Raw genomic sequence first — 27,445 nt, 5'->3', positions numbered from 1 at the left:
CTGCTCACCGCCCTGCAGCTCCCCGGGGTTTTTTTTACATGGGATAAATCGCATGCGATTTATCCCATGTAAAAATGGCACATCAAGTGCCAAATTGTATGTGAGCCTTCCGGGGAGCTGCCGGGGGGCTCGCAGGTAAATTGGGTCCGACTTGTCCCTAGGACAAGTCGGCCTAATGTATGGGGGCCTTAAGCCCTGTACAGATCCCTCCACCAGGTCAGGGTGTACCTGAAGTGTACGCTGCTGGAGTACGGATCATTTTTATTTTCTTGGAGACCAAAGAAGCGATTTGCCTGGATTTTGAAGATGTTGAGTGAACTTCTTTTTCAGGTTCTGCTGCCAAAAATCCCACCTCTGCGTGACAGGCAAAAAGAAAACAGAAGAAGTTGTGTGTATGCTGCCTGCATTCCCCTCCTCAGATCATGTCACTGCCCCTGTCCTTACTGCCACATCACCCATCTCCTGATATACTCTGTGCTTCTGGGGACCCTGCTCCTCCCACTATATAACTCTCAGTCTGTGGCTTCCTGCTGCCCCCATTCCCCTCCTCACATCATATCCCTGCCCCTGTCACATGCAGCCCTGTCCTCACTGACACATCACTCATCTCCTGATATACTCTGTGCTGCTGGGGACCCTGCTCCTCCCACTATATAACTCTCAGTCTGTGGCTTCCTGCTGCCTCCATTCCCCTCCTCACGTCATGTCAATGCCCCTGTCACATGCAGCCCTGTCCTCGCTGACACATCACTAATCTCCTGATATACTCTGTGCTGCTGGGGACCCTGCTCCTCCCACTATATAACCCTCAGTCTGTGGCTTCCTGCTGCCTCCATTCCCCTCCTCATATCATGTCACTGCCCCTGTCACATGCAGCCCTGTCCTCACTGACACATCATTAATCTCCTGATATACTCTGTGCTGCTGGGGACCCTGCTCCTCCCACTATATAACCCTCAGTCTGTGGCTTTGGGTTCCCAGGGTGGGAACACCTACCATTGTGGGATGGCATTCGGGGTTTCAGCAGCGGCTTCTCCATCTTCCTGGCATAGAAGGCAGCATACCACACTCGCAGCTCTGTACCCGCTGCTATATCTCGGGAGGTAGTGAAATAGATTTCATTGCCATGCTGGAAGGCGGTCAGGTTCTGGTGGGCGAAATCCATTGCCGGTCTCACCAACATCATCCAGTTACACTCGTCCTCTTTGCACGTATCCAGCAGCATCACCAGGCCGTCTTTCTGGAACACCTACAGGGAGAGCGGGCATACGTTTAGGGCTGTGCATACGACAGTGCCAGGTGCAGACTACAATAAAGGCCATTCCAGCTCGATATATAGCAAGTCTGTCGGCAGGTGTGTACACCAGATAGGTCTGTGAATTACGTAGTTCAAAGTCATATTGCGTCGGCTGCAGAGCCGATGGGTGATCTATTTAAATATATATAGTAATCCAAAGAATTATATATCGGTGCATCTGGCTTGTGTGTAGAGGCTTGCTCAAACATGTTTTAATGCGAACATAAACAACCCAAAGTCACTGGGCTTTGATTTGATTTATTTGCAATCTTTCAATAAACCTATGGGAATGTTGTGGGAGAAGCTTGATGCTTGGCAGATTTAGCACCTCTCTTATCTAGTTTAAATCCCTATATCTTTTGTTTATTGTATTGCTTCAGCTTACTTAGAGGAAGACCACATGCACCAAGAATGTGGAATAAAACTGGGGATCCCCTTACAATAGGCTTTCTTTTAAGAACTTAATACTCACAGCATATTAAAAAATAAACATTTGGTGTAAATCAGCCAACCCTGTTTTTAACTGTGCATAAAATGGTCAGACAAGAACAGGGGGAAAATACAGCACATGAGTGATACTCATGATGTGCCCCAAAAGAGAGGGGAGCTGTAAATGTAGCAGCACCTAGTTGTTAAAGTGGCTGCAGAATATTTTACTGAGGGCGGACGTGAGACTGGTGTGTGTGAAGGGGGGTAAACAAAAAGAAGGGTTGGAAATTTAGGGCGATTCCACCGATAATCCGGCACCCTGCTGGAAAGGAGGTTGGCGGATTATCGGTGGATGTACCTGTACTGGAAACACGACTAGAGAAAAGAACCGGATGTTAACAAAAAAAAAGGACACGTCCGTTCATTTGATCTCATATCTCTTATTACATTGATCATTTCAAAAGATTATTCCTATTATTCTTGTTTTTCTGTATAAAATCACATTTAATACCACTATGCAGCACCCTTAGCTAACAGTGGCAGCCGCCTGTTCTCTTTAGAACGCTAAAAGGAGGGGACAGGTCGCTGCAGGAACCAATTGACCATTTCATGGCCCCAATCCGTGTCCAGCGATGATCAACAATCCATCTGGCATATTAAACGTTAAAACCGGTTGCCGATTTCAACCAGTTTCAGTCGGGATCGGGGGAAATCAGAATTGTTAAAATGTTTAATATTCCCGATTCCTCTACTTGGCCACCGGCTGAGGACATTATTGCAATAGAGCTTTAATGTATAGGGACCATTACACAATTTATTGGATTGCGGCAAACAAAAATGGAAAAGGTTTTGGGGTCCTCCGTAATAACAGATGACCACTTTCCTTAACACCGGCAGCCGACCTGGTCACATGGTCAGGAGGAGCTGCAGCCGCTCTCGTCATGTGGCCAATGGGCAACACCGTGGGGCAGTGATGGTTAACCTTGACCCTCCAGCTGTTGGTGAACTACACATACCAGCATGTCCTGCTACACTTTTACTATTTGGCCTTGCTAAAACTGATGCAGGGCATGCTGGGATGTGTAGTTCAACAACAGCTGGAGTGTCAAGGTTAGCCGTCACTGCCCTGGGGGTTTTCTCATACAGACGCCCGGTTCTCCAGCCTCCTAGCGAATCCTATACCTTATCCCATATTAAATGACTGTATATTGTGCAGCCAAAAGAACACATTTGTAAAATCAGAGGAAAGAAAAATAAATGAAGACACACAAACACATCTGCCATGGTAGTTGGGTGTAGCTATGGCGTAAGCAGCTGTACCTTGAGTGGAAATACAGGTTCTTTGTCTAGCCTGGCAACTCTCTTACATTCATATGGCCCGAACTGAGTGCGCTTGACGAGCGGTGTTACAGCAAATACCCCTTCCGTGCCGTCCTCTACGTGTCTGATCTCCAGGTTGGCGGGAAGAGAGGATCTGAAATGAAAGCAGATAATCAGGGAATGTTCATTAGGTTTTATCGGATCGTGCTGGTTTTATACAAGCGTTCGGTTGTCATGGAAACAGCACCCACCTGACTCCCAGGTACTGATGCTCACCTGGCCCTGCTCAGCACAAAGGAGTCCTGAACCATACCCCTTGCCCCACCCACCTCCCAGGTACTGATGCTCACCTGGCCCTGCTCAGCACAAAGGAGTCCTGAACGGTCACCACCGGACCCAGTTCCGGACATTCTGAGTCATGGTACTGTGCACAGTCTTCACACCCTACAAAGCAAACACAATATTATTTATATCATTCATTTATTGAAGTTTTGTTGAGGTAACCGTTAATTTTGAACATTTGTATGTAACACATGACCTATAGGGACCGGGCATATCCCCGATCACCTCGCTCCACCCCCACTCCTCCATACTCTACGGACCTCCGGCAGCTAAAGTGGTGCCTAGGAGCCTGCACCAACTCACAGCGCAGTTTAGGGGCGGAGCCGACCATAGAGTATAATTGATATTGATCGATAATAGAAATTTATATGAAATTAAAATACAGTTATGACAAGACAGACATAAGCTTCAGAGATGCAGATTTATTATTAGGTATATTGCTAATGCTGAGTTCTCATTGCCGCCCCTGCAAAATCCCGGGTTTTTGTCTACAGACCCCATATACTGCACCTGAGACCCGGGAAATTCCCGTGTCTGCCCCGTTCACACTGCTTCCCCTGGTATGCCTGCCATCAAGTGTGTGGCATCTATGAGCAGCTTTGATTGGATGTTTAAAAAGTATCTTTGAGCAATGCAATTAACTTTTTTTGCATTTTGTGAGAAAAACCCGGGTCTAGCCTGTTCACACTGCCACACACCCGGGTATTACCCAGAAAAAAACCCTGCAAAAAAACCTGTGTGTAATTCCCAGGGCATTACACCCGGGAATTTCACAAAGACCCTTTCACACCGAGACAGGACACAGGAAATTACTGCTTGCCCTGGCAAAAACCCTGTTTTTTGCGGCAGTGAGAACGGGGTATTAGCGGTTATTATCCGGGCGTCTATTTGCCGGGACAGCCTCTTATAGGAAACGCTGGTCCGGCTGAACTGTCTGGATAAATAGGACAGGAGACGGATTTCTTATCATGGCAATGTTTTGTAGATTCCTTCTGGAAGACCCGAGTGCTATCCGGAAACGCACAAAAAGGAAAAAACGATTTCCAATTACAATTAATTGAAATCGAATTATTTCCAAAACTGCTGGAAACGGTCTAAGTTACCTGCTGTAGTAAGGATCAGATTCAGACCTGCCCGCTAAGCAGCGTATTTTCAGATACGGCGAAAAATCATTCGATGGTCACCAACCATGAATTTTTTTTTATCCATTAGCAAAAAAAAAAAAAGGGCGTCTAGTATTTCTGACGGAGATGGCTGAAAAAGGGGCAGGTGCCAACGTCATCTGCCTGCCCTGAGCAGGGGAACGTTCATGGTTACACCAAAAAAACGCTGGGTGTACCCCTGCACGAGCACCTGTGCAAGTGAACGTCCCAGCGAGTGCGATACTGGCCATGGGCGTTCACACAGGGGATCTACGCACGAGTACATTCATAGACCCGCACCATCCAAAACGGGGTTTGAATTCGGCCCCAACCGATCAGGCCCTAAGTGCAGTCTTTCACCCCTGTTTTCAAGAGGGGTCCTCCTCTATGACTATGGGCCCGATTCAGACCTGAGCGCTGGCCGATGTTTGGGCTACTGAGCATGGGCCGCAATGCGCATGGACAGGCTGTGCTCGGTTATGCAAATATTTCTATTTGCGAGCCGATCGCAGCGTGACTGACATGGAGTGGGCGTGTGGGGGCGGATCCTGCAAAACCGATGGGGACGCACAATGAAACGCTGGGAGTGTCTGGGAAAACGCAGGCGTGTGTACGCCTGCTGGGGGAGGACGGATGACGTCAGAGGCCGGCTGGAAGCGGTAGTTTTTTTTTCGTAGGCGCAAAGAGAGTCCAGGGCTACCCAGTGGCTGCAGACACCAGAGACTCCCCCCCCCCCCCTTGCTGCACCCCCACAGCAAGCGCATCAATAGACTTCAGGTCATAAACCCGGAAGCACTATCATTGCAAAGGACATTGCTTGCCGTAAGCACATGGCGATAGTGGTGGGATACATTGCAGGCAAAATGCGATGCTTGATGTATCCAGACCTAACATTAATAATGAACGAGGTTCGTGGGTACCATTTCCAGCACATTCTGTTACACTGTACTGCGAAACTCTCCTTACAACCATAAGCTGGCGATTTCATACATGGTGACCTCACAAATACGGCGTCATTAACAGATGGGCAGAAGCGTTGACATAGGACACTTACATATAAATACAGTCTCATCCATTCTCTCCTGCGCCATAACGCACACCTGCAATACAACGAGAGAAATAATGCATGATAAGAGGTCAAATAAAATGTGGCTTGGAAACTCTGGAATAAATGGTGGGGTATTTATACAAACGGGTAACCCAACGAGGAACCGGAAACGGAGTTTTCTAATAAGGCCAGATGTAACAAGCTTCAAAAAGTACCAGCCAATCAGCTCCTTCCTGCCAGGTTACAGGCTGAGTTTGAAAAATGACAGTTAGGTGCTGATCAGCTGGTTGTTTATCACTCTCCACTTCATCACTTTTCGAAGCTTCATACATCTGGCCCCAAAAAAGTAACTAATGCAATATCAATGTATCATATTGGGTCTGATTCAGGACGGATTGGCTTTGGGGTCCAGCAATCCGCCCCGCCAGAGGGTTTGCAGCCTTGCACATTGGGGGAAATCCAGTGGCAATCACTGATTGGCATCGATGTCTAGACTCGGTGCTTTGATTTATAGCATGTAATTTATCACATGCAAAAAACGGCAAGTCAGGTGCCAAATTGTATGTGAGTCCTCCCAGCGAGCTGCCGGGGTAATCAGGTCGGACTTGTGCTTAAGACAAGTCGTCTTAGTGTATGGGGGCCGTAAGTGCCATCATAACATGGCGAGGGGCACATAAGGAAGGTAAGGATTCCATGTAGAAAATGAGAGCATGGGAAGGAGGGAGGGGGGTATACAATATATGGGGTTCTATGTGACATGAGGTGGAATGTGGAGCAAGTGAGGGGATTTGGGGTGATGTAGGGGTCCCGGCTGTGATTTTAATGCTACTGTATGACACTTGAAGGCTGGAGGGGGTCACCTGCCGCCCTTGGAAAAGGAAAGGTCACCCACCACAAAGAGGAGGGCTTTGCGCGGAGCACACACCATCTACTGAGCGCCGCCGCGGTTAGAATAAATATGAGCGGTCTATTTGCACAACATATTTATTTATTACCAGTTTCTGCTATAGCGCAGACAGATTCCGCAACGCTGTACAGAGAATATAAGAACATTCACATCAGTCCCTGCCCCAGTGCAGCTTACAATCTATATTCCCTACCACATGTACACGCGCACACAGACATTCTAGGGTTATTTTTGTTAGGAGCTAATTAACCTACCTCTATATTTTTGGATTGTGGGAGGAAACTGGAGTACCTGGAGGAAACTCACACAAGCACGAGGAGAATATACAAACTCCACACAGTTAGGGAATGGAACCCATGACCTCAGTGCTGTGAGGCAGTAATGTAACCATTACACCATCCGTACTGCCCTGTATATATATATATATATATATATATATATATATATATATATATATATATATATATATATATATATATATATATATATATATATATATATATAACACATGGTGGGGATAGAACCCATGATCTCAGCGCTGTGAGGCAGTAATGCTAACCATTACACCGTCCGTAGTGCCCCGTATATATAAAACACATGGTGGGGATAGAACCCATGACCTCAGTGTTGTGAGGCAGTAATGTAACCATTACACCATCCGTGCTGCCCCATATATATAACACATGGTGGGAATAGAACCCATGACCTCAGTGCTGTGAGGCAGTAATGCTAACCATTAAACCATCCGTACTGCCCCGTATATATAACACATGGTGGGGATAGAACCCAGGACCTCAGCGCTGTGAGGCAGTAATGCTAACCATTACACCGTCCGTACTGCCCCGTATATATAACACATGGTGGGGATAGAACCCATGACCTCAGCGCTGTGAGGCAGTAATGTAACCATTACACCATCCGTGCTGCCCCGTATATATAACACATGGTGGGGATAGAACCCATGACCTCAGTGCTGGGAGGCAGTAATGCTAACCATTACACCAACCGTACTGCCCCGTATATATAACACATGGTGGGAATAGAACCCATGACCTCAGTGCTGTGAGGCAGTAATGCTAACCATTATATCATCCGTACTGCCCCGTATATATAACACATGGTGGGGATAGAACCCATGACCTCAGCGCTGTGAGGCAGTAATGTAACCATTACACCATCCGTACTGCCCCGTATATATAACACATGGTGGGGATAGAACCCATGACCTCAGCGCTGTGAGGCAGTAATGTAACCATTACACCATCCGTACTGCCCCGTATATATAACACATGGTGGGGGTAGAACCCATGACCTCAGTGCTGTGAGGCAGTAATATAACCATTACACCATCTGTACTGCCCCGTATATATAACACATGGTGGGGATAGAACCCATGACCTCAGTGCTGTGAGGCAGTAATGTAACCATTACACCATCTGTACTGCCCTGTATATATAACACATGGTGGGGATAGAACCCATGACCTCAGTACTGTGAGGCAGTAATGCTAACCATTACACCATCCGTACTGCCCCGTATATATAACACATGGTGGGGATAGAACCCATGACCTCAGCACTGTGAGGCAGTAATGTAACCATTACACCATCTGTACTGCCCCGTATATATAACACATGGTGGGGATAGAACCCATGACCTCAGTGCTGTGAGGCAGTAATGTAACCATTACACCATCCGTACTGCCCAACATACGGACACTGATGAATTTTTGGTGCCTTTTCTTTATAATTCCCTTCAGAAGGTACAACATGTTCTTCATGTTGTCAGCACGCAGTGTAACGATACCCGACACATGCATTCAGAGTCCATTCTCTCTGATTTGAAGACTGTCCCTATATTTGGGGCGATTTTTTGTCAAATTTATGGCCTGAATATGTGCGCAATTCCATTTTATAGTAAATGATTCTCTGCTCCAGCACACAGAATTGGCGTATGGCCCGGCCCACAAGGAAAATGGCGCAGTCATGGAAAAACAGATTATAAAGAACGCGCAAACACACTCTGCAATCAGATTCCCAAAAGGAGCGTGTTAGGGAATAGGGTTTCTCCAATTTATTGCCGGAACTGTGGCCCTCATTCTGACTGACATACTACCCTGTGTGTACTCACAGGGGAGCGATAGTTATTTATGCCCATGTGCAGCCGCTGTGTGCGAGCAGCCATGGAGAACAGATTATTCGCCACAACAGTGCGGGCAGGGGGGCCGGCAGGCCGGGGGCTTCGCCCATGGGAACACCCACCATTTCATGGGCTTTCCCATGAAACCGCTGGGCGTTCTCATGGTAACGATGCAGGTGCGGGCAGCTGATGTAAGCGGTGGTGCCTCAGATCTGCAAGCGCTGGAGAAATCGTTCAATGGATTCCGACCATCGATTGATTTCTCCCCCACTCCCAAGGATGCTAATGGATGTTATGCTAAACATCCGTGCGGGGAATCGCGGTGTGCGAGCGGCATCTGGTGGACTCGCAAGGCCTTGCGAGACAACCAGAATAGCCTCCTTTATTTCATACGCACTATGGGATAAAACTGTCCGAGCACACAATGGACATATTGGCAGAATTATTATTGTATAGGGTGCACCTAGATCTGCAATCCCAACTACGGACATTTTTCATTCAGGACTTATCCAGACCACAGAAGTCATTTTGTTCAGGGCAACAAAGATTACCTGCTATCGGCCAACTAGGTCAAAAGCCCTGTACACATGCATCGATGTTTCCCGATTTTCAATTAGATTTTGATTGCTTCTAGAAGCAAAATCCAATCGAATCCTACGCAAGATCGAATGATTTTTGTGTCACTTTCGATCTACATTCGATTCGATGCGCGCTCCCGTTTTCACAAAATGGAACGGAAAAATTGGTACTCGTGTATTATAACGGCGCCCGATTTTACTACGTACGCAAACGTAGTACAATCGCATCGCATGCCGTTATGGTATGACATGCGATGCGATGAGATTTTAACACTTATAATGGCATTTAATGTCCTATAGCATTAAATGACATATAATGTAATGGTACTTGTTTCCTAGCACGGCGCCCGTCGGGGTTAATCGCATACCTTAAGTTAAGGTACTTAAGGTATGCGATCAATGCGATTTTCTGTCAATTACCAGCCTTTATTCCCGGCACTGAGAAAATCTCGTTGATCGCGTCTATCGCATCCCATTATAATGGCATGTGATGCGAGCGACGGGATTTTACATAAGGAACAATGTGAAATGGGCCAATGTGCCCGTTTTTTGATTGTATATGGCCCCTCATGGGTATTAAGTATGGTAAATGGTCCCCCATTGTTAACGCCAGCCCACTATTGACGCCAACCTGAAGCATGGCGAGCGCAGCGAGCCCGCATGGGGCGGCGGTACGCGTCCTACGACCTTTTCATAACCCCACTAGCCACGCTTCGGGTTGGCGTTCATCGTGGGGTGGCGTTAATAATGGGGGACCATTTCACCCATGAGGGGGGTATGCAATTAAAATTGGGGTTTCGGGGGCTTTTAACATTGGGCCCAATGGTAAAATGGTCTCAGGGACCATTTTACATTGATTCCAATGTAAAAATCGCAGCGATCGCATCGCATGCCATTTGGTTGGCATGCGATGGACACGATTTTTTTGGTCCTGATGCTTGAGATCAAAATCGCTGGCACCGTCCTAGGAAACAAGTACCAATGTAATTTATTAAAGCCCCCCCCCCCCAGCATCAACGTGATCCCGAAGTGTGGCAAGTGCAGCGAGCCCCGCAAGGGGCGGCGGTACGCGTCCGCCTGACCTTTTCATATCCCCACTATCCACGTCGGTGTGGAGTAGATTTTATATAGTGTGTCGAGCGCAGCGAGCCACCGAGCCCCGCGTATTATGTTACATGTATTACGCACCCCCTCACGGGGATCGCTGCGCTCGCCACGCTTCGGGCTCGGTGGCTCGCCACACTATATAAAATCAACTCCACGCCGACGTGGATAGTGGGGGTATGAAAAGGCCGGGCGGACTCGTACCGCCGCCGCTCGCCCCGCTTTGGGATGATTTTTTATCACACCCTATCTTTTTAATGGATTCACTGACACAGAGCAGTGAATACATTATATAGGAAAATCGCATCGCATGCAATACAATAATGGCATGCGATGTGATGCGATTTCACTACCGTGAATAGCCCTCTACACAAATGCCGTAGTGGGCGCCTTGATCATACACAAGTACCATTTCTACTCTGCAACCAAGGAAATATCGAATTCGATCTAGTAAATCGAATGTGTACAATGTACCATGAATGACTAATGCAAAAGTACAGATCTAATGTCAAATCGAATGGGAAGATCAAATGCCAGATCTAATAGAAAATCGAATCTAACATTGAATCAAAAGCAAATCAATGTGTGTGTACAGGGCTTAAGAGAAACCACCCACATAGGGATTGATTCATATTTGTAAGCATAGCAAAAAGTACCCTGGTTCCCTCGCTGGTGAGCAGAGCAGCGTTAAATAGACGCTGTTTACAGAGACAGGGGTAATTCGAGCAGCTCACAGAGCACTGGGCATGCCCTCACAGTGTCAAAAAAAACAGGGGTGTGGCTAGCAGGAACATCATTCCTGCAGAGCTACGCCTCCAATTAATGAGGCCATGCCCCTTTTCAGGCTTCACCTCATGGGTGTCGCGACTCCTAACTCGGAGATGTCGGGAAGTATGAATGTTGCACTGCAGCAGGGTTGCTGAAATTCCAGGTGACCCCATCGGGAGAGGGCAGCCAGCTCGGTGCAGCCGGGGTGATGCAGCACAGGGGACAGGGTGGTGTGTGACTCAATGTAGGAGGCGGTACAAAGGACAGGGCTGACACCGTGGCCAAGCCCCTTGGACTGGCCCCCCATATTCTAAAAGGTGCCCATACACTAGTAAGATCTTCAGATCTGTCTGGTTGGAACAAAAACATGGTTATGGATTAGTGACAGTTTGTCAGTTTTCCAACATTTCCAAGCAAATGGTCAACTGTCATTTGCTCTCATCCATAACCAGGTTTTTGTTCCAACCAGCCAGATCTGAAGATAAATCTGCGTGCGTATGGCCACCTTAAGTGGTCGGCCAATATGGTGGGCAGTCAGAAGTGACTCTTGATGGCCTCCTGGCCGTTTCAGTTTGCGCAACTGGAAGCGTTGCATCATGTGAAGTTGAAATGTCCGAGAGGCCCCACAACCCATTTGCAGAGTGCTAGGCCACACAAGCTCACAGAACAGGCTCACACAGTGCAGAGGTGCATAGCAAGAATCAGTCCCTGAGCTCCAAACTGCCTCTGCAAGCAACAGGAGGCCAAGACCTGCTGGTTGGGGGCCTTGTGGATCAGGTTCCCCAGGCCGGGCAGCCACACAATCCTCAGATCGCCATGTGCAGTGCCAAGCTATGGCCCTTATTCTGGTTGGTGCGGTCGAGCCGCATATGCGGCTCCGACCGCACCAGACGAATCCCCGCCCACCCTACGGATCGCCACGGCCGTCCGTACACGGACGGCTGGCGATCCGCATAAAAATGGTGGAGGCTACGCCTCCACCATGGTGGGAGCTGCCCCCTGCATTCGATGGTCGTCGACCATCGAAGGCAGGTCCGCACGCCGCGGCAGCTCCCGCAAGCTGAGACCACACGGACAATCGTCCGTGTGGTAGCTTGTATGGGGGCTGAAAGCTGACATCCGGCGACGTCAGCTTTCCGCCCCCATGAGTTGCGTCATGCCCTCATTAGCATGCGTACGCCCCGCGTTTGCATGGGAACGCCCATGAAACGCGGGGCGTACACATAGGGAAATGAGGGCATGAAGCCTCTCACGCCCCTATACGCCCCCTTTGCGGCGTAGTAAATTTATGTGCGGCGAATTCGCCTGCACATGCGCAGATTGACCTCTGCGCATGTGCAGACGGAAAACATCGGCGGTACGGCCGCACGCGGGCCGTACCGCTCGAATCTGAATAAGGGCCTTTGTCTGCAGTGGTACAAAGCACCCCGCCATGGCAACACGCCCTCTGGAGTGCCGAGGAATCTGGCATTAGCCACTGGCCAGAGTCCTCACAGCAATGTCTCGGGATAAAACCCTTCCCTGCAAAAGGTATAATACCCAAGGTTTTAGAATGAGGAGTTCAACAAGAACATAGGGGTGCAATGTTGGGGCATCCTCTGTGTCAGGGGTGGCCAAACTGTTCCTCAAGAATTACTAACAGTCCATGTTTTCCAGGCCACTGGTAGATCTGTAGAATGTGTCGCATAGACATGAATGCAGCACGTTTAAAAATGTGACAGTTAGTATGACTACATCTGTGCACCAGCTAGGGGATCTGGGAAATGTGAGTTAGTAATGACTACATCTGTGCACCGGCTAGGGGATCTGGGAAATGTGACAGTTAGTATGACTACATCTGTGCACCAGCTAGGGGATCTGGGAAATGTGAGTTAGTAATGACTACATCTGTGCACCAGCTAGGGGATCTGGGAAATGTGACAGTTAGTATGACTACATCTGTGCACCAGCTAGGGGATCTGGGAAATGTGAGTTAGTAATGACTACAGCTGTGCACCAGCTAGGGGATCTGGGAAATGTGAGTTAGTAATGACTACATCTGTGCACCAGCTAGGGGATCTGGGAAAAATGAGTTAGTAATGACTACATCTGTGCACCAGCTAGGGGATCTGGGAAATGTGAGTAATGCTGTGTACACGCGGGGGCGATAATCGCTGGGAATATGGTCGCAGGCGACCATATTGCAGTGATGGAAGTGTGCCCCGGTGATAAATCGCCGGGTGCGTGCTCCCGTTTTCTGCCCCATTGTAATCGCTGGTCGCAGGAGCTTGCTCCTGCGACCAGCTAATTACCTCTGCGGCTCCCCTGGCAGAGGTTCCTTTTCATCAGCGACCATCTCTGGTCGCTGATGAAAAGGAGACACTGAGCAATATATTGCTCAGCCATATATCTCCCCCCCGTGTGTACGCACCTTTAGTAATGACTACATCTGTGCACCATCTAGGGGATCTGGGAAATGTGAGTTAGTAATGACTACATCTGTGCACCAGCTAGGGGATCTGGGAAATGTGAGTTAGTAATGACTACATCTGTGCACCAGCTAGGGGATCTGGGAAAAATTATCTATTAGCAGATTTTGAGGACCGGTTTGGTCACTTCTGGTCTATGAAAAATGTGTTCTGGCCATCTGCATGGAATCTGCTGAAAATAACTCACCAAAAATGGCCAGATGCCAGAGGTCTGTCAGGGAAAGCAATGCATAGAACCCCTGGCAATGAGCATGTAGGTAAACAATAATAATTAAATGGGGGGAAGGGGGGGGGGGGCGAACTGAAAACTTTTCTGGCAGGGGTCACAAGATTTCTATCACCACAGGGGGACACTATATAATATAAGGGCAGTATGGATAGTGTAATGGTTAGCATTACTGCTTCACAGCACTGAGTAGGGAGGCCAATCCCGGGATCGGGATCGGCGGGATCCCGGGATTTTGGCCTAAAATTGCCGGGATTTGAATCCCGGGATTGAAGCTTCCAATCCCGGGATTCCGGGATTAGTAACCCCATTAGTTTTTGTTTAAAGCCGGGCAGCGCTGAGCACCAGAATATGGCTCAGACGCTGCCCGGCTGCCTGTTTCTTACACTCAGTGGCCGGTGCTGCTGTCGGGAGCTGGGACTGATGTGCTGACAAGCATGGCGGCGCCCAGGCTGCGCAGCGTGACCCCTGACATCACGTCACGCTGCGCAGCCCGGCCGCTGCTCTGCCTGTCAGCACATCAGTCCCAAAGCCAGACGCCCGCTGATACGCCCCCAGCCTTCCGCCCACCCGCCGGAGATACTGTAGCTGCTGCCCTGTCACCACCACCGCCGTAAGTGACCGTGCGGGGGGCATCTTTAGAAGAAATTTATAAGTACATCTCGGGGAGGGGCCTTTTTTTTTTATTAGGGAGGCCAATCCCGGGATCCCGGGAATCCCGGGATTGAGCATTTTTCAATCCCGAATCCCGGGATTGAAAAAATGCCCCGGGATTGGCCTCCCTAGCACTGAGGTCATGGGTTCTATCCCCACCATGTGTTATATATTTGGGGCAGTACGGATGGTGTAATGGTTATACTGCCTCACAGCGCTGAGGTCATGGGTTCTATCCCCATGTGTTATATATTTGGGGCAGTACGGATGGTGTAATGATTAGCATTACTGCCTCACAGCGCTGAGGTCATGGGTTCTATATTTGGGGCAGTACGGATGGTGTAATGGTTACATTACTGCCTACAGCGCGGGGTCATGGGTTCTATTCCCACCATGTGTTATATATACGGGGCAGTACGGATGGTGTAATGGTTACATTACTGCCTCACAGCGCTGAGGTCATGGGTTCTATCCCCACCATGTGTTATATATTTGGGGCAGTACGGATGGTGTAATGGTTATACTGCCTCACAGCGCTGAGGTCATGGGTTCTATCCCCACCATGTGTTATATATACGGGGCAGTACGGATGGTGTAATGGTTATACTGCCTCACAGCGCTAAGGTCATGGGTTCTATCCCCACCATGTGTTATATATACGGGGCAGTACGGATGATGTAATGGTTAGCATTACTGCCTCACAGCACTGAGGTCATGGGTTCTATCCCCACCATGTGTTATATATACAGGGCAGTACGGATGGTGTAATGATTAGCATTACTGCCTCACAGCGCTGAGGTCATGGGTTCTATCCCCACCATGTGTTATATATACAGGGCAGTACGGATGGTGTAATGATTAGCATTACTGCCTCACAGCACTGAGGTCATGGGTTCGATTCCCGCCATGGCTCAAACTGTGTGGGCTTCTTCCGGGTACTTGGGTTTCCTCCCACAATCCAAAAATATACTGGTAGGCTAATTGGCTCCCAACAAAATTAACCCTAGAATGTCTGTGTGTGCGTGTACATGTGGTAGGGAACATAGATTGTAAGCTCCACTGGGGCAGGGACTGATGTAAATGTTCAACTTTACTCTGTAAAGCGCTGCGGAATATGTATGGGCTATATAAGAAACTGTAAATAAATAAAATAAGGACTACCCCATCATAGTGTATTCTCACGTCACCAGACTCGCCGCCTGGAATACAAGGCGGTATGTCTGTACAGCATGTACCCCAGGGTTGCCTACCTGACTCTCCTTCGGGGAGAAAATGCTCTGTTCCCGGACTTCCCTGATAATGTATGATTGCCATCACCTGTGGTGAAACACCTTTCTTATCAATTACCCAGCTCCCCACAGGTGATGGCAATCCTACATTACCAGGGAAGTCCAGGAACAGAGCATTCTCTCCCTGAAGGACAGGGTCAGGTAGGCAATCCTGTGATAACATACCCTCCAACATGAACCATTCCATTAGGTACAAAATGCTCTGTTCCAGGACTTTCCTCTTATCTATATGATTGCAGTCACCTGTGTTGACACCTTTCGTATAAATCTGGGGTAGCCAACCCTAGTCCTCGAGAGCTACCAACAGTGCATGTTTTGCAGGTCTCCTCACAGAATCACAAGTGAGCTAATTAGCTCCATCTGTGTATCTTTTAAAATGTGTCAGTGATTAATGAGTGCAGCTGTGCAGCAGCTAGGTTGTCTGGAAAATGTGAACTGTTGGTAGCTCTCGAGGGCTAGGGTTGGCTACCACTGGTATAAATGAACCAGTTCTACATAAGTGACGGCAATCATATAAGTAAGAGGAAAGTCCAGGAACAGAGCATTTTATACCTAATGGAATGGATCATATGTGATAAACCCGCCTCCACCAAGCTGGTTATTGCCAAGCCATCCCTTCCCTGACTGCACCCATGGGTTCAGTCTGTCTGACCTACAAGCGCAGCTGGTCCTTTTAGCACTACCCGGGTTGGATAACCCCAGTTGCGCCATTCAGACAGCTGCCTACCCGGCGAGACTGTCTGCAACTCTGAATCATATATATCATCTATATAATATACATACATCCCAACATGACCCATTCCAGGAGGGACGCAATGCTCTGTTTTTGGATTTCCTTCTAAATTTTTGATTACCATCACTTGTTTTAAACAGTTGCAATCTTAAATTAGGAGGGAAGTCCAGAGAGGGTCATGGTGGGAGGCATGATATAAATATATCTAGTGTCCATGAGTCTCCAAACACTGCCATCTGCTGGCAGAGAGTTAAATTACATATCTTTCTCACCCATTCACAAATACAGAAGGTAGCAGACTAGCTTTCAAAGCTTTTCCTTTGAGCGGGCTTACTAGAAAGTATGTATGTCTGTATGTATGTATTTACACCGCGTGTCAGCAGCACTCCGGACTTGTACGGTGAGCTGGGAGGGTTACCACCCTGATGCACGCCACCATTTACCTTTAGTAAAGTTGTGGCGACAGAATGGAGCGAGGCACCGAACCCAAAGCGTGGCGAGCGAAGCGTGCCCACAAGGGGACAATGGTAATGCCTCTAGAGCAGATTGTAACGGTTCCCTCGCCGAAAATTTTTGTGTAACGGTTAAGTAGCAGCTAACATAACCGGTGGCCGCAAAAACATGAGGAGGCATATATATATATATATACACACATACATACATACATACATACATACATACACACACACACACTGTATGCATAGGTAAATCTGTCACCAATGCTAATTGAGTGTGTCACAGACACACACACGCCTCATTACAGCTATTCCCCCTACTAATCACACATGCATGTATTACACACATATGACATGACTGGGCTGCTTTGGGGCCCCCATCCCCAGGGGCCCCAGGCTGATGACTGGCCGGGGACTCGGCTCCGGGATCTGCAGGCACCAGCCGGGTTTTTCCTGCGATCCCGGAGCTGCTGAGGATAGGAAGAAGCCGCCCCCGGCTGCAACAAAGAACAATCGGCCTGGCCAGCTGGAGCGGGGGGGAGCGCAGGCACGGGCCGGCACCTAGCCGCTCAGCCTCCTGCCCCACTCCGCTACCCCCAGCCGGCGCTTTCCGCCTCTGCTCCCTCCCGTGCCCCCCGGTACCTGCTGCCGCTGCAGGGGAACCCAGCGGGGGGAACCGAATCCGGACTCCGGGTTCCGATCCGCTCCGGAAATCGCGCAGGACCGGAAGCGGCGCTCTTAGCGCGCAGGGGCTGCCGGGAAATGTAGTTCTTATGTAGGCTGTGAGCAGCTGGGGCACAGGACGGGCCCCCACCCCTTATTATCGGTTATCGCTTCACATGTCACCCATTGCGCTACTCACTGCTCAGCTGCCGTGCAGCCCAGGCTGTCATTTGGGTTATGTGTGGATGGAAAGGTCTACGGTGTCTAGGTCGACACCAAAAGGTTGACCCTGACAAAAGGTCGACCTGGAAAAGGTCAACACATGAAAAGGTCAACATGACTTGTCGTGTTTTTTGTGTTATTGTTGACATCTGTCGCTATGGACCAGGTCCAGGGCCAGATTAAGGTTTGTGGGGGCCCTGGACAACACGGTTTGTGGGCCTCCCCCCTCCACACACACTCCACTCCAAACTCCCCCCCCCCCCCCCCCCCGACGGTTCCCTGCGGGGATCGGTGCTGCGCTGGGTCCCCACGGCGGATGTAAGCTCAGCAGCGGGGTCCCTGCGGCGGATGGGAACAACTAGTTCCCATCCACCGCAGAGACCCCGCGGCGGACCTCACATACACCGCAGGGACACGCTGCCAGCCCCGCTACCTGGCATCCAACTGCCACACCAGTGGGGTGGCGGGTGTGGGGGCCCTAGAATGTGTGGGGGCCCTAGAATGTGTGGGGGCCCTGGGGCCACCGCCACTGTCGCCCCGTGGGTAATCCGCCACTGCTATTGACCCCCAATTAATGTAACACGTACCCTTGCATGGTGCCTCACTGTGCCCGGAACATATTACTGTCCCAACGTGGATCCATGAAAGAAAGAGAAAAATCATGAAAAATGCGTCAACATTTTGCTTGAGTCGACCTTTTGTCACCATTGACCTGGTGCATGTCGTCCTTTTAGTGCCGACCTATTTATTGTCAACATAGGTACTGTCTATCAACCGGAGCCGAGATAGATCACGGTCGTGTCAACACAGCCCACTGCAGTGGTGAATAGACACACATAGTCTATCCACAGAGCACTGGCCATGCACCCATAGTGATGTAACACAGGGTTGCCTACCCTCCTGGAATGGCCAGGAGGCTCTCAAAAATTGTGTCCCCCTCCTGGCCCCCCCGGAAGGGTGGGCAAGTATCCCACATTCAGCTGGCTCCCTCTGTAACCCCCTCCACCAGTGAATTATTGGTATTCGTGGCTCTTCCCCCTTCCCGAAGAGCCACTAATGTCAACCTTTACTGTGCTGGGGGAGGAGCCTGATGGCAAGAAGCTCCCGCCCCCATTAATTGCAGGGAGCCTCCTCTCCAGGCTTCTCCCATAGAGGAGACATGTTAAGTAGGCAACCCCGGAGTAACATTGCTGGAGAGCCACACCCCATTTGCATAGGCCACACCCTTTTCTGGGCAAACAGTGTGAGTCCCGCTCCCGGCCTCAGGCTCCAACAAATTGGGAGTTATGCTGCCCAGTGGGAGAGGGGATGTTTCCTAGAGGCGCAGGGGTTTTCTTTTCCGTTCCAGGAGAACTAAAGAAGCAGTGTCTTCTACCTCCAACATCAGGATCGAGTCTTCTGCAACAGCGTTGTGTACGTAGTGAAGGGATCCGATATGTAATGCCGGCGGTCGGAATCCCGACACTGGAATCCCGACATGGGGGGGACGTGGAGCGCCCCCCCTTGCGGGCTCGCTACGCTCGGCACACTATTTTATTCTCCCTCTATGGGTGTCGTGGACACCCACGGAGGGAGAAAGTTTCGGGATTTCGGCGATCGGGATTCCAGTGTCGGGATTCCGACCGCCGGGATCCCGACCGCCGGCAAATTGACTGCATCCCGTAGTGAAGTAGTGTGTGACTTTACGCTCTCTCTCACTGCACTCTGAGGCCTCATGTCCCAATACTGAAGCACTTGGTTTACTCTCTCTCTTTCTCTCTCACTGCACTCTGAGGCCTTATGTCCCAATACTGAAGCACTTGGTTTTCTCTTTCTCTCTCTCTCTCTCTCTCTCTCTCTCTCTGCACTCTGAGGCCTTATGTCCCAATACTGAAGCACTTGGTTTTCTCTTTCTCTCTCTCTCTCTCTCTCTCTGCACTCTGAGGCCTTATGTCCCAATACTGAAGCACTTGGTTTTCTCTTTCTCTCTCTCTCTCTCTCTGCACTCTGAGGCCTTATGTCCCAATACTGAAGCACTTGGTTTTCTCTCTCTCTCGCACTTGTACTTTTGTCCTTTCAGTATTAGACACTTGCGCAATAGAATTCTCAGCATTGATCACAGGTAAGCTCTCCGGAAACAGGTGTGAATGATTAGATAGACAGTCGATAGGTTGATATGCAATAGGGTCAACATGGGAAAAATCAACAGGGTCAAAATGTCGACATGAAAGAGGTAGACACATGAAAATGTCGACACAAGTTCACATTTTTTGTATCAACGTCGTCATGGTCCTCCTATTAGTGTAGCGCATACTGTATCGCTCGCCATGCTACAGTCGACACACTATTATATTCTCCCTGTCTACCTTTTTCCTGTCGTCATCTTGACCTTGTCCATGTATTGCTTGTCGGCCTTTTGAAACTGTCACCCTATTACATGTCAATCTCTTGGTGTAGTCCTATTGCCCCTTTCTCTGTGCGGTGTGAAAGAGCCTTCTGAAAATACCCGGGTCCAGTAACCCGGCATTCCAACTCGGGTCAAAAGAAGGGTGAATCCCAGGTCTGACCAGTTGCTGGGCAGTGAGAATGGGCAACCCGGGTCCCGTTCACACTATAGGGAGGAGGCATTGTCAGCTCCAAGGGTTGCCCCCTCCCCCGCCCCCCATATGACGCACCGCTGTGCCTAGTTTGCCAAAATATGGCACAGAGTGAGAAAAGCAGAGGACCCAAGACTGAGCCCTGTGGTACTCCTGAATTGGTAGAGGGATCGAAGAGGAGATGGAATCAGAGAAGCGCACACTGAAAGAGAGGTTACATAGGTAGGAGGAGTACCAAGACCTGCCTCACTAACCTGCCCAGCACTACCTGCAGCAGGCTGTCATGTGCCCCATTTACCGCCATGGCTTCCAGAACATGAAGGGCATAACATTTGGGACCCGGCACATACACAGGTGTTTGGTGGCCCTCCAGTGCCAACACGAGTTTCACTTTCAAGGAGCAATTTGGTCCATCGAATGGCCTCTAGTGGTCACTGGCAGTACTTCCCCTCATAGAGGTGAGGAGTAGTTTGCCATATATATATATATATATATATATATATATATATATATATTAGGTGATTCATCGTGCCCTACGGGTGCTCTTCACACCGTCGTAAGGGGCTCCGCCCACTTAACATGTGAATGCCTTTAGTGTGTGAAATCTGGTTTGTATTATATGGTACTATATATATATATATGTATTGGTACTATATTTAGAGGTTTAATTTTTAAGATGAAATGGGCATTTGATTGTGAAGAGAGTGTAGGTTAGTTAGTTGTCATGTTGTGTAAGTGGATGGCGGGGTGCTGTGGGTCATGGTAGAGGAGCGGGTGCGGTGGTGTGTGTTGTAGTATGGTGTGTGGCAGAGGTGTGCAAGTGTGGTGGGGGGTGCTTGTGGGTGGGCTAGTCTGAGGTGCGAGATAGTGTGGGTGGTGGAGTTACACGTGTGGTGGTGGTCCGTGTGGGTGGTGTGTGTAGGTGTGGTGCGTGGGTGCACCGGTTGCGAAACATGCATTTGCGGGTGTGCTGTGGGAAGTGTGTGGTGTGGTTGGGTGACAGATGGGTAATGTGGGAGGATGATGGGCAGGTGCAGTGTTTGTGCTGCTTGTTGCGGGGTTACTGCGGGATGGAGAGGGGCAGGTGCAGTGTTTTTGGATGTGGGGGTGCTGCGGGTGTTGGGGGTGATGTTGTTGGTAGGGGTGTGGTGGGTGTGTGAAGGTTGGGTGCAAGGGTGTTATGGGTGTGAAAAAGCATTAGGGTTGGTGTATGTTGCGAAGTGGCGGATGGGGGGATATTGTGTGTGGTGGAGTGTATGTGGGGTGGTTGGCCATGTGGGTGGTGTGGGTTGGTTAGGTGTGGTGGTGCACCGTTTTAGTGCGGTGCATTTGCAGTGGTGCTGTGGGTGTAGTAGCAAGGGTAGTGTGTTTGGGTGAGGCATGGGTGCGTCGGCAGTGTAGGTGGAGGATGGGCGGGTATGGTGTTGCCATGCGCACAGAGTCTATTCAGCGACGCAGAGGACGAAAAGGGGGCGTGACCCAGTGGGGGCATCATTTGCATATGCCCCACCTTCATTTGCATAGGCCACATCCCCTTTTCACCGCGAGGGTCCCGCTTCATACACTGAAGAAGTTGGGAGGTATGTGGCTGTGCCGGTGCCTCCCCATCACTGCATAATGTATGTGGGGATGTGTGCACATGATGGGGAACTTTTTCGGTTCCCTGCAGCAGCTGAGCTATAGTGTTTGTGAGGACTGTGTGTGTATAACTCCGCCCATGACTCCGCCCAGCGTTATACACACAGTCACAGACTGACAGTTCTGGCTAAATATATGAGACTAGGTGATTCATTGCGCCCTATGGGTGCTCTTCACACCATCATGAGGGGCTGCACCCCCTTAACCTGTGAACGCATTTATTGCTTGGGTGAGTGTTGGGTGCAAGGGGGCTATGGGTGGGGGAAGGTGGTTAGGGGTTTCGTGTGGGTGGGGTGGCGGGGATGAAGCACTATTATGTACTGTGCTCTGCTTCCCTTCCATGCACTTATGGCCGAGCGGGAGCGGCGTCGCCTGTCACTTGCTTCTGGCAATTCAGACATGGTCACAGGCAGCATGCCACCCATCATAGGTGCCAGCTCTAGGCCCTCTTATGGGCGGATAGCTGTGGATAGATGGAGCCAAGAGATGGTGGGGGATGCTGCTGGGGGGAGCGCGGTGGAAAGTAGGGATACAGCTGGGGGATCAAGGGGGGGAGCTGGGGATACACCTTCTCTCGCTCATCACAGCTATTTGATAGGCTACCCAATCCGTCACTCTGACTCAGTAGTGCTAGAATATATATTTATATAAATCAGTAGTGCTAAGGTGTATATATATATATATATATATATATATATATATCAGTGGTGCTAGGGTACATTACAGGCAGCAGAAGGGGAGGCCCAGAGCAGGGGGAGGCTGCAGTGCTCAGTATTGGGCAACACTTGGGATAATGCTCAGCCCTCTTCATAGCTGCTGCTGCTGCATACCAGGGACAGTGCTGCTGCTCAGTGTCTCCTTTGCATCAGCGACCAGAGATGGTCGCTGATGAAAAGGAACCTCTGCTGGGGGAGCCGCAGAGGTAATTAGCTGGTCGCAGGAGCAAGCTCCTGCGACCAGCAATTACAATGGGGCAGAAAACAGGAGCGCGCACCCGGCGATTTATCGCCGGGTGCGCACTCCAATCACTGGCAATATGGTCGCCTGCGACCATATTCCCAGCGATTATAGCCCCTATCGCCCCCGTGTGTACATAGCATTAGAAATATTTTGTCAGAAAGAGTGAACTAGAATAAGGGCCTCAGTTCCTGCTGGAGCCTGCTGAAAAATAGCCCTGTATATATATATTACATATACACACACTAGCTGAGGTACCCAGCGTTGCTCGGGTTTGGTTGTGCAATTAGCATTTCTTAACCCCCCTGTACCCGCTTTAGGTTATGCAACTCTGCCATATGTTGCATCCCTGACCCACTTTGTGTAGTGGTCAGTTCCTTTTTGGACCCCTGGTGGTGCCGGGAATGCGGGTGTTAATGGCTGTGAACCAGGGTTGCCGACTTTGAAAAAATCCTCTCCGGGAGAAGCCCGGAGAGGAATCTTGCATTACTCGTTTTGGGGGTGGGGCTTAAATGTGACGTCATTAAGCCCCGCCCACATTACAAGAAATAGCCGAGATTACAGTTATCCATGGAGGGGGCGGGGCTAAAACGTCACGATTGTGTCGTTTTAGCTCCGCCCCCTCCCCTGAGACCCGCGGATTGCGGCATATAAATGCCGCGATCGGGGGGCTCAGTGGGGGTCCCCCTGATTCCGGGAGGATTGCCCACCCTTCCGGGGGCTGGGAGGAAGGACCCGATTTTCGGGAGACTCCCGCAAATTCCGGGAGGGTCGGCAACCCTGCTGTGAACCTAATCTGAACCTAATCAACTGTCCTAAAACCCCTCAGTCATGCAACTTTGCCATATCTTGCTTCCCTGACCCACTTTCCTGAATATAGATCAGGGGTGGGGAACCTTCGGCCCTCCAGCTGTTGAACTACACATCCCAGCAGGCCCTGCAACAGTTGTAGCATAGCCACATAGCAAAACTGTTGCAAGGCATGCTGGGATGTGTAGTTCCACAACAGCTGGAGGGCCAAAGGTTCCACATTCCATAGATTAGATAGATAGATAATGCTGGCCCCTGCTGGCCAGTCATGTAAGATACCTCCAAGCTTGAAATTCCAGAAACTAATATAGATTTCTGTTATTTGCTTTGCACACCCCAGTCTATCATCACTGCGACTTATGGACACATTTGTTGTATCGTAGACACTGGCAGTAAATTCTTCTTGTGCATGACTAAATAAAGGAGACACCAGAACAGGTTAATAAAAGTTTTAATTTTTATTAATTCTTTCAGTTAAAACAAAAGTAAAGACATATCCAGCGTGATACAAATGTCAAGTCTTCCCATTGGTTATTCGATGCGTTTACAGTCCCTGGATTTTAGCGTCGGTTGCAAAGAAAAAAATATATAACGGGCAATGCTTCAAGCGTAACGTATCAATAACGTTATCAATGTACTTTATTAAACAACAAACATAGAATGCAAATGATGGGGTTAATGGAAATCAGTGGTGAGGATCCGGTCTCTTGCCACCAGTGGCGGATCCAGGGGTGGGGGCCGCGGCACAGTTTAAAATTCAAGTAGGGAAAGCACACCCAGTGCCAGCGAGTCTGTTTGGAATGGCAGTTGGTGGCAGTGGGTGTCTCTCCCCTATTTGAATTTTGAACTGCACAGCAGCACCCCCTATGGAACCTCCTCTGCTCACCACCTTCTGTCAAACTACAAAGCCCAGCACACCGACCAGAGCTGGAGAACCACAGTTGCCTGCCTCATCCTATAGGTGGTATGACAGATGTAAACTTCATGACAGCATACCCTGTAAATGTAATACATGGGCAGGTGTATGTACGGGTAAATGATTTCATGTTTCTCGCAGTGGGCGGTTGCAGTGACCGTCGCATTTTGCTTGTGATGCATCCTGACACTCTTGGGGTGTATATTTGCGCCATATGCATGAAGATTTCAGCAAAGGGCTGCTTGTGCAAAGGGCTGCTTGCTGCTTGTGCTGGTTTAGGACCCAGAGTCCTTTTTGCGGGGGCATAGGCATCCATTGGGCAACGCCAATCTGAAGATGGCATTGCCCAGCGCATCCAAACTTTGGAAACAAACACATTCTGAAGCTAGGCGCATATGTGGAATGTAGCCAAACCTCGGAAAACTCAACTGCCTGAGGTTTTGTTGCATATTTTAGCCTCCAATGAAAAGACAGTCAGGTATATTCAGTTAGTGTCGGATCCATTCAGACATTCATTTGGAGGAAGCGGGCGGGAGGATGGCGCTGGGTGAGCTGCTGCTGCTGCTCACCTGACACCATCCTCCCTGCCTCAAGCCAACTTTTTCTCTAAAGTTGGATGGAGATTGTCAGAATCGGGGCCAAAACCTGTCGGATTTGGCGGCATTTCCATCAAAAGCAGGCGGATTGGCGGCCATTCCACCTGGTTTTCAACAGGTCAGAGCATTCAGACCTTTCGGCAAAAAACTGCTCTTATTGAATTGGTCGGAACCCCTTCCGACCAATTCAAGTCGGGAACTGACATCTTTCTGACCAAACGGCAGTTCCGACAGCAATTGAATGTACCCCATTGATGTAATCGCTGCAGGGTGCAGTCCTATTCCTGCACAGTTTATTTGAAGAGTTTAAAAGATTTCAATAAAATAAAACATTTACAAAAGTTTAGTCACCCTTACATGTGATTCATTAATACTGGTTTTTTTTTTGAAGCTGTAAAAATTGACTCCTCAGGCTTAAACCAGGAGACCACAATTCCTGCGATCAATACCCCAGCGCTTGTAGTCTCGGCAGATGTGAACGTACACTGTAGACCAGGCCTGGCCAACCTGTGGCTCAACAGATGTTGTCAAACTACAAATCCCATCATGCCTTGCCACAGTTTTGCTATAAGGGAGTGTTAAAATTGTGGCAAGGCATGCTGGGATTTGTAGTTTCACAACATCTGGAGAGCCGCAGGTTGGCCTGTCCTGCTATAGACGTTGTCAGATAGGACACATTTTCAGCTGCAACCGCAGATCGTGTGTATTCAATTGTGCAGTAATGTTCGAGTCCAAAGAAAACCCGTTGAATTCTGTTCAGTGAGTGAGGAGGGGGGGGGGATTTGGAGATTATTTATTATTACCAGTTATTTATACAGAGAATAGTTGATCACTCACATCAGTTCCTGCCCCAGTGGAGCTTACAGTCTATATTCCCTACCACATGTACATGCGCACACAGTCATTCTAGGGTTAATTTTATTGGGAGCCAATACCAACCAGTATAGTGTTGGATTGTGGGAGGTACCCGGAGTACCTCCAACATTTGGGGAGAAAATACAATCTCCACACAGTTAGGGCCATGGTGGGAATGGAACCCATGGCCTCAGTGCAGTGAGGCAGTAATGCTAACCACTACACCATCCGTGCTGCCCAAGATTAAATACTAGTGCCGCAGCTGTGGACATGTCAAATTCAGCATATGCCACAACCGCCTGGATTTCTACCGGGATACCCTCATTGCCAGTCCCAGAAGCTGTATACAAAGTCCATGCTTCTCAAGGGACTCCACTTAATCTGGATGCAATTAAATGCAGTATTCAGCCGCCAATGTGCCCAGGTAATGGCGAAGATTCAGGCATGTTAAATATTTAGCAGAGTTAAGACGGTAATCCAGTGTTGCTGCACAGAGCGTCTGCGCACTCACCGACAGAGTTGACGGACATCACTCATTCAGAAGTTTTTACGTGTAAAGGCCCCCTTACACTTGTCCAACAAGTTGGACACAGCCCGAAGCGTGGCGAGCGCAACAAGGCCAGCGAGGGGACGCGGAATACATGTAAAGTAATACGCGTCCGCTCGCCACGCTTCGGGCTCGGTGGCTCACTCCGCTCGCAACAGGATTGTGCATTGGGTCCTACAGCATCAGGCACATCAGATTTTGTCAGATAAATTGTCCCAATCCCTCTGAATTGGGTCAAATCTGACAAAATCTCACAAGAGTCTGCGATTTGGTCCCGATTTCACCAGATTCAGATGGATCGGGCAGTGAAATCGGGCCAAATCGCATGTTTAGACACCTGGTCCGACCCGATGCGCGGTCCCGGGTGCATCGGATCGGAGTCGGGAGGTCGGACAGGCTGCACATAAGATTTGCTAAATCTTATGTGCAGCCGGACAGGGGACTCTGTGAGGTGGCTGGCGAGCCGGAGTAGGGAGCTGTGCTCCTGGCAGGTAGAGGGGACGCTCCTAGTAGGGCAGAGGCAGCGGATGCTGCGGGGGACACAGAGGCGGCAGTAATGGAGAGCCGGGCAGGGGGAGCCGGAGCAGGGAGCTGTGCTCCCGGCAGGTAGAGGGGACGCTCCTAGTAGGGCAGAGGCAGCGGATGCTGCGGGGGACACAGAGGCGGCAGTAATGGAGAGCTGGGCAGGGGGAGCCAGAGCAGGGAGTTGTGCTCCGGGCAGGTGGAGGGGACACTCCTAGTAGGGCAGAGGCAGCGGATGCTGCGG

The 27,445-nt window shown here is 49.7% G+C and overlaps 1 protein-coding gene across 3 annotated transcripts in view; it reads right to left on the bottom strand.

Annotated features, from left to right (window-relative positions):
• PRDM15 (PR/SET domain 15) overlaps positions 1-17,637 on the bottom strand; it is a 38,425-nt gene extending 20,788 nt beyond the window's left edge. For 2 of the 3 annotated variants that reach the window (XM_083171652.1, XM_083171651.1), the window contains exons 1-6: positions 17,247-17,342; positions 5,585-5,630; positions 3,397-3,490; positions 3,047-3,200; positions 997-1,249; positions 229-354 (exon numbers count right to left, since the gene is read on the bottom strand). In XM_083171652.1, coding sequence (XP_083027778.1) covers positions 229-354; positions 997-1,249; positions 3,047-3,200; positions 3,397-3,490; positions 5,585-5,630; positions 17,247-17,255 — 682 coding nt within the window. In that variant the 5' untranslated portion in view covers positions 17,256-17,342. Of the gene's footprint in view, positions 1-228; positions 355-996; positions 1,250-3,046; positions 3,201-3,396; positions 3,491-5,584; positions 5,631-17,246; positions 17,343-17,541 lie in introns of those variants that run through there. The other variant, XM_083171653.1, reaches the window with a different exon arrangement.
• Between the last annotated feature and the right edge of the window lie 9,808 nt (positions 17,638-27,445).

This window comes from Crinia signifera, chromosome 2, assembly GCF_055691185.1.
Source record: "Crinia signifera chromosome 2, ASM5569118v1, whole genome shotgun sequence".
NCBI lineage: Eukaryota > Metazoa > Chordata > Amphibia > Anura > Myobatrachidae > Crinia > Crinia signifera.
Note: the sequence above shows the minus strand (reverse complement) of the source record. Positions and strands in the feature narration are given on the sequence as shown.